General features: G+C 39.9%; 1 protein-coding gene across 4 annotated transcripts; it reads left to right on the top strand.

Moving 5' to 3' along the window:
- Positions 1 to 831: 831 nt before the first annotated feature.
- snx16 (sorting nexin 16) lies at positions 832 to 10,970 on the top strand. Of its 4 annotated transcripts, none has more exons than XM_026292793.2 (9): positions 832 to 985; positions 1,896 to 2,437; positions 2,871 to 2,957; positions 3,842 to 3,990; positions 4,552 to 4,621; positions 4,822 to 4,949; positions 5,354 to 5,476; positions 6,518 to 6,559; positions 8,494 to 10,970. In XM_026292793.2, exons 2-8 carry the CDS (start codon positions 2,024 to 2,026, stop codon positions 6,534 to 6,536), a joined length of 990 nt encoding a protein of 329 aa, XP_026148578.1. In that variant the 5' UTR covers positions 832 to 985; positions 1,896 to 2,023; the 3' UTR covers positions 6,537 to 6,559; positions 8,494 to 10,970. The 4 variants fall into 4 exon arrangements, with proteins under 4 accessions (XP_026148578.1, XP_026148577.1, XP_026148576.1 ...); XM_026292792.2 differs by having other exon boundaries at positions 4,822 to 4,958; positions 6,518 to 6,554; positions 8,494 to 10,969; XM_026292791.2 differs by having other exon boundaries at positions 4,822 to 4,958; positions 8,494 to 10,969.
- The last annotated feature ends 821 nt before the right edge of the window (positions 10,971 to 11,791 follow it).

Genomic DNA, 11,791 nt, shown 5'->3' with positions numbered 1-11,791 from the left:
CACCCATTAGTGAGAGAATCATCCACCCATATTATGATTTGGGTCCATGTCTAATGCCAGTGGGTGTGCTCTGTAATGAGACGGCAAACCACAGACATCCCACATGGCCCTGAACAGAATAACACGGTGCAGGAAAGGTGTGTGTGGATACGGAGGAAACAAAGTGGAGTCGACAATGTATTAAGAAATAATTTTCGGAAACGTCAGTATAGAAATATCAGTGATAAAAATATTAACTGCATCAGATTGTTAAATTGGAACAACCTCAGCATAATATTGATTTAAAAATGTTGAACAAATGTTATTTTAATGCTTTTTTTCATCTGTGCATGCTGGCGTTTCTGTCTATTTTGCATTTTACAGTAACATTTGCTACAAACAGATGAGCAGGGTTTCATAGCAATCAGTCACCACAAAGCCTGATGGTAGTTCAGCCAGTTCCTCCTCCTGGGCATGATAACCAGTGATATTATCCTGTGTACATTTGGATAAAATGCTCTTCATTGTCTAGTGTTCCCTTGTAGCAGACATGCTTTGAGTTGTTGCTGTTAAATAAAAACATATTGTAATTTTAGAGGTTTCTGTGCTTACATTTTTTTTTAGTATTTACTGAGGTGAAAAAAATATTTGGTTTTGTAAAATATAAATGAATTAACACGCATTTGTCTAATTTGTGTTGACATTTACAAGTCTGAGTTCATTTTTCAGTTTATTTGTTTAGTTTTTGTTTTTTTTTTATTGTTTATCACCAGGTGTTTCTCCTCTTCTCTTCTTTTTTTTTTTGCAGCTGACTTGCAGCATTTTGTGTGTTACAGCGCCCTCCCCCGGCTGTTCCTGGTGCAGCAGGATTTGTGGTCCGGAGTGAAACCAGCTAACATGGACGGACCAGGGGAGGAGATGATAAACAGGACGAGCAAACATCGGGCTTTATGTGTTTAGTTAGGGATGATATTTTCCTGAAGGGGAAGGATATCAGCCTCTTGGGGTAAGAGAAGGTCCTTGTCCACTGCGGGGGAGTCCGGTGTATATTAGCTTGTTAGCTAATGTCAACACTGTTTAACTGAGATAGAGGACAAACCAGACATCGTTCAAAATCGTGCAGGTTAAGCGTTGTCGTATTTATTACATATGGAAAACACATCAGAGAAAACACCTGAAGACATTTTAGGAACTATTAGTGATTACTGCTCGATTCGGCTTAAACCAGAAATGGAAAAAGTTGTTATCGCAACGTTAATCTAAATTTTAGTTAGCTTATTTTGTTGACTGACGCTAAGCAGCTGGGACTAACGCTAGCTACATTAGCTGTAGGTGTTACAGTGACCGTGGTGCTGAGTCTTAGACAGGTCACCTTAAATGAGAATCGTTGCTGTAGCAGGTGGGCTTCACGGCTAGAAACGTGGCACGTTTTGTGACAGGAGTTGGTGCTTGTTGGTAAAAAGGTCACAAACCGCAGTTAGCTCACTTGCTAATCTGACCTATTAAACAGGTTTCTCTGAATATAATTTGGTTTCAGAAGCAGCTCCTTAAAAAGCCAAATCACAAAACCTTTGGAACCTGAATCACGAACTAAAGCACCAAGGCACCTGGGATTGGTCAGACTTTCATGGGAACAGGTGGATAAAAGTATCAGTATTGATTTTTACAGGAGTTTTTTTTTTTTCCACTTCATGAATTTTACACATAATGCACAAATCCATAAATTATGAATGGCCTGAGCTTCATCTCAATAATTCATCTGCCCTCACAGTCTGGTACACTCATTTCAGCATAAGGTTTGCTGACAGATTGTGTAAGTTCCAGAGAGTTATGAGCATCCCATAATAGAATCTATATATAGGGAAATGTAGTCTGGTTAAGTCCTATAGATATGAAGTTGCATTTTTATTGTGCAGGGTCTTCAGAGTCTTTGCCAGCCCCTCGGAGCTGAGCTTTATTCCTTCACTCCATCATCACACAGTACCACAAGTCAAGCGCGGCGTCTATGTGAAAAGCCGAACCGACGCCGGCGGGGCAGCACAGGATGGCCTCACCCTTTGTGCCCGTCCCTGTGCCCATGGACAGAGCCTTGTCAGGGGGTAGCAGCAAGCTCAGACGACCCCAGCGAGCTTCATCATTAGGCAGTGTCTCCAGCAGTTTGGAGTTCCCGTCCTCCAACGCCAGGACGACCAGAGAGGACCACGGAAGAGGATGGGGAGGTTTGGGATCCCAGCGCCAGTCTCGCTGCATGGACAGAGGCAGCCGTAGCCGGACGCCTCCGCCCCTCCAGAGCCCTGTGACGAGGGCCAGGGTCAATGGGACTTTAGAGCCTTCTGTAGAGTACTCCACTTGCCCCCGCTCCATATCAGATCCTGCTGGGAGCCAGCAGAACGAAGAGAGGCCCATCACTCCTACTGTATTGGGATATGAGGTCATGGAGGAGAGGGCCAAATTCACGGTATGAAACCAGAGAAGCAGCTAATGTGACCAATTTGTGTAAAATTTGTAACACATGTAAACCTATTTATCTGTTTGCCTAGAGCTGTAGTAGGAGGGCAGCACAGGGATAATCAGTGCTGAAGGCAAGTCCTCTACAAACACATAGCAAAACCATGGAGAACCAAGTTCTTATGAGGTTTCATTAATTACAGTAGGTGTTGTCAGTAAGTTTTGTTCATCCCAGCACTGAAGCTGAAGTATTGGCTGTATTCAGGAAAAAGAGGGACAAGACTCATTTGAATTAACTGTATATTACACTAAAACACCACCTTAGCACCTTATTCTTAGTTATTTAGTATATTTTTTGCAAGTGTTTGTCACAAGTCCACCTGACAAAAGGGAACTTTTACAGTGTTTAGTACCGTGACAGTATAGACTTTTCTGTGTTGTAGGTATATAAAATCCTGGTCAGGAAGACTCCAGATGAGAGCTGGGTTGTTTTTAGAAGGTACACAGACTTCTCTCGGCTCAATGACAAGGTATGTCGCCTGCACATGTGATTGTGTGGAAAGTGTGGGCAGCCCCCAGATTTTAAGCCAATCTTTAGCTTTTCTTTATGGGCATCCATCCATGTTTGCAGACACTGTCATTGTTTTTCTTTCTTTTGTTTTTGAGTTAATTGTGGAAGCAATTAGCACAGCAGAAAGAAGCCCAGTGTTCCTAAACAACCAAAAGACCCGAGTCAACCAGGGGAAAGGGATCTTGTGTTTTCAGGAGGGACAGCTTGGTCACAGATTGCAGAAGTTATATATGAAGTAAAAAGAAGCTATGACGAAAGGCTCTATAGATTAAACCTACTATTCCTTCACACAGTTTTAAAACAGGCAGAACGTATTTACCCAAAGTAATCCTTTGCAGGATGAGGGACAACACAGTAGATGGGAACACCCTGAAACGAACAAGGAGGGAAAAGGCAGTGCAAACAGGGTGTGGACATCCATTCCTGTGGCTTTTCCACAGAGGCAGCTGTAATGTTCGTGCTGTGCTGATTGATCCTTTGCTCTGCATTTTGTATGACTGTAGAAATCCCATTGTTCATTATTTAACTGGTTGGAAATGTCTCATCATCAGGTATATTTGAATCACTGTGGCAAAGGAAGCACAAATGAGCACGGCATTTCTACATGTAATTATCAAGAAGTATCAAAAAATATTTACTGAAATCAGTTTTCTACTTTTGTGTTATGTGTCTCTTAATTTAACCTGCAATTCATTTTACAATAGACAATTCAATATGTGTCACGTGCTTTACCACCTCTGTCTCATTATGTTCACACATGTCAATAAACTCAGATTGGCCTAAACACTAAATGCAGCTAGATGAAGGAGAGGTCATGTCGCTCACTGCGTGTTTGTGTTGTAGCTGAAGGAGATGTTTCCAGGCTTCCGCCTCTCGCTGCCTCCTAAACGATGGTTCAAAGACAACTATGACACTGACTTCCTGGAAGACAGACAGTTGGGATTACAGGCCTTTTTGCAAAACCTCGTCGCACACAAGGACATTGCCAACTGGTACGTGACATGATTGTACAGTGGTTTCATGACTGGCGGCAAAAAGTGGAAAACCCAAAGGTTTTATGTGGTTAGGCACATCAGTGCAGATGCAAAAGTTGTTTTTGTATAATTTGTGTTAGTCTCTGATCTAATCTAACATGTGGAACATCCACAAGTTAGCAAATAGATACAGATGGGTGACAAGTTAAACGACAAACCACCATGAAGTTGGTCAAAGTGCAAGTGCTGTCTTTTATCTGAATTGGCAGGGATGAACATCAGTCTTGTTATTTGGTGGTTTGGTGATGGTGGTACGGCACTGTCTATGTACATGTACAAAATTTCTTTGATTTGTACTGTGAATTTTTAATTTTGCTCATGTCCCGTCTGTTAACATTAAAGGTTTTGAGTTTATGACGTATCATACGATCAGTTAATGAGGCTGTCATGTCATCGGTCTTTTTATGCAGTCTTATCAGTCAGGCATTCAGGTTTTACTTTTTTACTTTCAATTTTCCACCCATCTGTAATTACACCAAAATGCACAAGTGTTACACCTCTCACCTTCCTCTCTTCCAGTGTGGCTGTGAGAGAGTTTTTATGTCTGGATGACCCACCGGGGCCCTTTGATAGTCTGGAGGAAAGCAGGGTATGTCTGTGCATGTACAGTGCCTTTGTGCCCTTTATTATATAAGTGGCTTGATGGTGTGTGGATTGTCTTCCTGTTTACATGACAACCTATAGTCCTAAATAAGTTATCGCTGTCTTCAGTGCCTCTCACTCTGTTTGCCTAAGGAGTTTGCTCCTCTCTCATCAAATATGTTTTTTTCTGGTCTTGCCTCTCTGCAGGCGTTCTGTGAGACTCTGGAGGAGAGCAATTATCGTCTCCAGAAAGAATTACTGGAGAAGCAGAAGGAGATTGCCTCCCTGAAGAGAAGACTGGAGGAGAGGGAACAGGACATCCTGAAACTGGAGAGGCATGTCAAGTCAGTAAACCCACACAAACACACAAACATAAGATATGGGAAGAGACAACAAACCCTGACACCATTGTAACATAGAAACAAATACCGTATTTTCTGTACTATAAGTCACACTTTTTTTTAAGTTCACTGTCTTGTCCTGCGACTTAAATAGCGAAGCGACTTACACGTGTATATTTACAATAATTTTGTCGAGTAGTCACTAGCGTTAGATGGCACTCTTGACTCAATTGAAGATAACATTGTACCTCTTACAAACTAAAAACCTTTATTTTAACTGGGGCCGGCCCAGAAAATATGGTGCATGATGCTTATTCACAGTATGTGCTGCAGAACAAATGAAAGTAGTTATTGCAGTCTGAGTGCTAAGATAGACTGTCTGTCTCTGGCTGTCCCAGTGGTGAATGCATGAGCCCGGAGTCATCGTGCGGTCTGTCGGCTCAGAGTAGCGAGAGCAGCGTAGATGCAGATGTGGAGTCATCTGCCGCGGAGGCTGATCAGGACATGCCTGACGACTCTGGGTAAAAACGCAGACGGCACACACATAAATAACATGTAGGGTTGTATGTACCAATAAACACTTAATTATGTAATTAACCCTCTCAGGTAAATCTCATTCCACCCTTTCCACTGTTACTACATAGATGAGGAGGGAAAAAAAGCAAGAAATGTTGATTTGCATTAAGCTGGAAAGGATAATACATTTGGTAAAATCATTTACCGCTATGTTTGGTGTAATAATGGCACAACGTCCCACCAGTGGAGGAATCATCATGACTTTGAGCCGCTTTGCTGTCTTTGGACCTGTAGCCTTATCTGTAAATGCAGCATAGAAAACAAAGCAGGGCCTGAAAGTAGCGTATGTTACTTCCCATGTACAGATTGTGATTTCATAAAAAACAACAGTCTTCAGCACAAAAAATACAAAGAGTCAGTAGAATGATTTCAAAGGGAGTTATTTTATTTATTTTCTATCTAGCCCACATCATTAATGTTGTGGTCTAGACACAGAATATAAGAAGGCTAGCAGTGTGTCTGGTCTGCAGGTGTGTGTGTGTGTGTGTGTGTGTTGTTCAAAGCCTGATGAATGTGTCTGTGTTTTTAGTGAGGTGAAATCTTGATAATATTTAGTTCACTGTAGCACAGCACATGTCAGGGTTAAGAAAACTGAGAGTTTTCTTCTTGTTTCCTTTGTTAAAGGTTTCAGCCATCTGTAAGTGGCAGTCTAGGCCTATAGCAGCATAACTAAGGGATGGTTCAGGGTCACCTGTTCTTAATTTTTGTTAGTTTTTTTGTGTGATGGATAAGAATCTCAACATAATAATAGTTTTCTTTAATGAAATTTAGCCCAAATGAGAGCCATACTTTCAGACTTGGCTATTTTGTCCTATAAAAATGATTGTTTTTTCTTTTTTTGTTTGTTTGTTTTTATATGTTTGTGATTTGAAAGTGATATGGTTATCATTATTATTATTCTTATTTTCATCATTTGCACAGCTGTTAGTTTGCTTTTTAAAATGTTTTTCCTTCCCTTTGTGTTTTGTTTCCCTCATGTTTCACAGCAATCCTGCCCCAGTCTGAAAACAGAGCCCATAACATGTGAGGTACTTCATATATACCAGCTAAGCAGGCTTACCTTATGCCTTTTCATAATCCTCTTCTTCTCATTTACACGCATCCCACTGTTAACTGTAGTATAATGGAGTGGTCCTGCATTTTGTGTCAGATGGGTTCACATTATTTTCACACACAAGCTCATTTATATACACATTTAACTGCGGTGGCCTAGTGGACACAAAACTTTGAACAGGGGTACAAACCTTTTGTTAAAACTCAGCTTTTACATTAAATACAACTTATGTCAATAATAATACTTCAAAATATCTTTTTAGTGAAGGGAAGGGGATCTGCCAGTGGGTGTATTAAATTTAAAAAGTGAAATTTATGGTGTGTAAAAGTGCCAAATTATTGTGACTTTTGCGTAGTTATGCTCTGTGTGCAGATTATTCAGGTAGATCTCTCTCTTTCAGCCCTCGTCGACTGTTTCCAGTCAAAATGCCAAACAGCATTTCATATCTGCTTCATATCACTGATGTTATCTCATAACTTCAATTTAAGACATTGGGATTAGGATTAGAGAGGACACCAGCTTCAGTACAACACCGCTGACTGGTTATCCCTCTCTAGTGAAACCAGCAGTCGATCACATCACAAATTTAGTTGTTATCATCTTAGTTCACATTTAAAATTTCACTCAAGCCAATAGGTCAATTAGATCAAATGTAATTATGAATCAGGACATTTCAGTATTTAAAACAAGTAGCTCTTGCAGCTTAGAAACTAAGGTGTGACGTCATTATGCCTAGGCCCAAAACCTTTTCATTTAGGCGAGGCTGGTTTATTTGTATAGCACATTTCACAGGTAAAAGCAGTTTAAAGTACCATCACTGCTTGTTTTCTTATTTATGGGACCCTTACCAGTCTGCACCCCTGTTTAAAGAAGAGTGTTTAAAAATGTTTGGTTTTGGTTATTTCTAAAAAAAAAAAAAACAAAGTTAAAGGCCACATCATCAATTTTGATGACCAGATGTCTCAACACCTGGTAAAATAACAGTGAAGTATTGAGTAGTATTTGCAGTTCTTGTATTCAATGATTTGTCCCAAACTGTGGTGTTCATCCGTTGTATTGCAGTGTCCTGTGCTCTGTGCATCTTTCTGACTGTCATGCTAGTGTACCGCATCATACGTGATGCTTGCCCCTCTCCTTTACATACATAGTGTTGTGTGGGAACTGTAGGTTGTTGGATTTCAGGTTTTCCCCCTTTCCTCTCCCCCTATGTTTTCTTAATCAGGAAAAAATGGGTATATGCTCTGAAAAGAAGAAAACTATTCTGGCAAACAATCTGTCCATCCATCCATCATCTATACCCCCTTATTCCTTAACCAGGGTCCCAGGGATCTGCTGGAGCCTATCCCAGCTCTCTCTGGGTGGTACACCCTGGACAGGTCCAAAACAATCCGAATTACAGATTATTTAAAAAACAATCAGGTAGTAATTTATTCAGATACTGATTTTTTTTTTTTATCATGTTTTGAAGCAAGAGCTCATAGAATTCTGTCTTATGGTTAATATAAATTTACATTTTCATATCAACTGATAGCAGATTGTGTGTTCCTGGTGCTACATGCAGAATATTGTATATGTACTTAAAATGGAGACCAGTAGTTAAAGCCCCTGACATGTTCCTTTATTATCTGTCGTGCACTGTGAGATGAGAGAGAAAACCTGTCTTCCTGTTGTGTCTTGAGTGGACCTGTGTCCGTTTACCTACTGGTGCTGTGGCATTAATAACATGTCTTACGACATTGATGCCTCACGCCTCAGGCTACATTAATGTCTCTTCCCTGCTGTGCATTTCTTGGACTTCCTTGCTCATTCTCTCTGTGTGTTGTCTGAGGTGTACGATTCTCACGTTGCATCAGTTAGTGAGATACTTTACCTCTGCTGTGATCTCTCTCTCTCTCTCTCTCTCTCCAGTGGAAGGTGTGAGGTCCAACCAATGCGGTTCTCTGCCTGTTGGTGTGGGCCGTCACTCAGCACCTCTCCTCCGGTCATCCAGGTCACTCAGCTTTGCCACCAGAAGCTGGAAGACTGACAGCCAACAATGGTCTGACTCCCTTTCTCATCAGTCTCCCTTTGCACTACTACACCACTCCTCCTTCCTTCCGTCGGATCGCTGTTCCATATCTCCATCTTTGTTTCCGCACTCCTCTGTTTCACCTTACATTTGGACCTGCTGCCGCTTTTTCCTAAAAGCCCATGTATGGAGTTGCAGGTTGAAGAACTTTTTTTTTTTTTTTTTTTTTTTTTTAGTGAAACAATCTAATATTTCCACCTATATGTTGGGTCGTGGGATGATATAACTAGCACTTAAAGAACTTTATTTCTGAAGAGCTTGTGCAGTTTCCTTTAAGAATTTTAATGGCCTCCTTTCTCCAAACCTCAGGCTAAGTTGATCTTTAACTGTATGGAAATGTCCCAGCGGCCTAGTTCACTTGTTGTGAATTTCGTATCATAATCGCAAGATTGGGTCAGTTTGATCCTGTGGACATTCAGAGAAATAAAATAAAAAAAGATACACCTGAAGAATCACTCTACTCCATGGTTTGATGGCTTTTAGAACTGTGACAATCTACAGAAAACCTCAGCCATAATCAGTTTCTACAGACTTGGCATTGCCTTATCGCTCCCTACATGTGACAAGAGGTCCTCTTCTCTAACCAGAGAAACAACACCCCCATGTGGCTCTTCAGTCAGACTCAAATTTGGCATCAAACTGCCTTTGCACTCCCTTGTGTTTTTAGTGGCATGCCTGAATTACTAACCCAAGTCCTACAGGACAATAGAATTTGTAACATGTGGTACCAAGAGGTGCCCTAGGTAATGTGGCCTCTTGTTGGTTTGGATTAATGCAGTAGTTGTGTACAATAATACATAATTTATACACACATACACATCTGTTTGTATAATACCCTGACGGTTCACTTCTTAGACGCTGATTGTACCAATTTAGGGTATTTACATAACTAAACCTCTTCTGATGCCGTTACCTGTTCACAGAGTGTAGACTTGGCCTGGACTCAGATTCTTCAAAAGTCTATTAAGTCTATGACGTGCAGGTATTGAATTTATAAAAAGACACATTTCTCTACGTTTCTTTGCAATATCAATGCTCTCTGCTAAAAATATTATGATATTCATTTCTGAGAGTTTGGCCACTATCCTGATACAGTCTAGGTTAATTGAATTTTGTTTGTGGTGCTCTCAAAAAATATAGGAATATATTAAATAAGTTAGCATTAACTCATCTTTGCATAGATAATGTGCCATAGACCTCAGTTTCAACAAAGATCTGAGGGTAGTATCCTCACATATCCTAATTAATTAATTAATTTGATCATCCTATTGAGATAGGAGAATGAGTTCTCTCAAAATCTCTTACAAAAAAATCAAAACTATCTGCAAGTCAGATTCATTTGGGTGAACTTGCCTTTTACGAAATTCAGAAACATTTATTTATTTCAAGTTGAACATCATCGGCAGTCAAGCTGCACACAATGAAGCTTGTGTTTGAAGCTCAGTGGTAATGACTTGCCTTTTTAAAAATCTGAAAATTTGGATCTGAGAGAAGAAGGAAACCACAATATTGCAAAATGGGCAGATATTTAGAGCTAATCACTTCTTTTTAACAAGCCCACTTTGGTTTTAAGAAATTCAGACTGTTCAAAATAATAGGAAAAATCATAGAAGGGGTTTTTCAAGATGAACTGTGAGATATAAGTGACTGATAAACACTGTGCAGCCTTATGGCACCATATCAACATGAACACTATTACCAGGCATATCCGTCAGCCATATTTATAACACTTGAGAGGCTAAGGTTTTGTACTCGGTAGTGTGTGCCAGCTGTTTTCACTTTTGATGAAGTGTACAATAACCACAAGTCAAACTCGGCCTAGAAAACGTTATGTAATGCACTTTATGGATGAATGGCAACAGGTAGTGTTTGCTAGGATGTTGTTTTTTATTCGTTTGAGATGGAAATTTGCCTTTTTCAGTTATGTAGTCTTTGATTTCCAGCTGTTTTGTTGATGTTTTGTTTTCCAATTTCTTTCATGTGTAATTCTAAGTGCCTTGACTATAGTTCACTTAAGTTTTCTTTGATGGGGTTTTAATGTTTGGAATAGATTGTACCATCTTTTTGTAATATGAATTAATATGCAGCTTTGCTTCATATATACACCTGTAGTTACACAACAAAAAGGTTTGTATGTAATTATTTGGTATCATTAATATCTAGGGTTTAAAGGGATAATTCACTGAAAACTCTGGTCTGTGATGAAAAGTGTAGAAACTTTAACAAACATGCTTTAGTCAGATGTATTTGCACATAATTAAACATGGAAAAATATATATTATACAACTGTGTGTTTTCTGTTTCCTCATAGTTCCTCAAATATGGCCATTGTTAGTGTGAGTTTTACAACTGTATATGAAGAGGCAAAATTGTGGCCGTGACGGCAAGTTAGAGAAAAAAATTTCCAATAACCTTTACAGCTTCTCCCACTCTAGCTCTCTCCCATAGACACCAATGTAAAATTCAGAAAAAGCCTAAAAAAACCATAAAACTTAAACTGCGATTAAAGAAAAACCATAATAGAGATCAAAAAGCTGAATACAAGACTAATAGATTAATGCCTTCAGTCTTCTGGTTTGAAATGCCAGCTTCTGACAACTGATTGATGACAGGAGACGTAGTCCTTCGTCCTTAGTGCTAGCGTCCATTTCTGTCTATTCCATTTACTTTTTGGGAACTTGCATACACAAAAAGTCAATCACAAATCTAATCTAATTTTCAACCTCCATATTTAGCTGCACACAATAGTAACTGCAAAAAAAAAAAAGTCAAACACACAAACTTTCAAACCTTTATACCAACCTGCACAACATGACAGCAGAGCAGCAGTCAGGCAAAAACTCAAAAGGACTATCTATTAGACTTACCAGTTTGAACACAGTAAAGAAAAAGGATCGACTCCATATGAGAAAGTTTGCCCAGGTCAGCATGCTGATCAACGGTTTACAGTAAACTCTTCTGTGAACTTCTTAAATGTAGATTTTGGAACATCCTCAGTGAAAGATACCGTGCAGCAAACCAGGCCTACACCTTGTGACCCAGATCCATCCGTGGGTGCCAGTAGATGAAAAGTCAGGGGATCACCACTCTCAGTGACACCCATCCTTCAGGGCCCATGAATTTGTGTACATGATGTCA

Source organism: Mastacembelus armatus, chromosome 20 (assembly GCF_900324485.2).
Source record: "Mastacembelus armatus chromosome 20, fMasArm1.2, whole genome shotgun sequence".
Lineage (NCBI taxonomy): Eukaryota > Metazoa > Chordata > Actinopteri > Synbranchiformes > Mastacembelidae > Mastacembelus > Mastacembelus armatus.
The sequence above is the reverse complement of the archived record's forward strand: the minus strand, read 5'-3'. Positions and strand labels throughout refer to the sequence as shown.

Coding starts and splice junctions, on each gene's coding strand:
- snx16 (XM_026292792.2), top strand. CDS start 2,024: ATGGCCTCACCCTTTGTGCCCGTCCCTGTGCCCATGGACAGAGCCTTG. Junction 4,622..4,821: donor ATAGTCTGGAGGAAAGCAGG/GTATGTCTGTGC, acceptor GCCTCTCTGCAG/GCGTTCTGTGAGACTCTGGA. Junction 4,959..5,353: donor AAACTGGAGAGGCATGTCAA/GTCAGTAAACCC, acceptor TGGCTGTCCCAG/TGGTGAATGCATGAGCCCGG.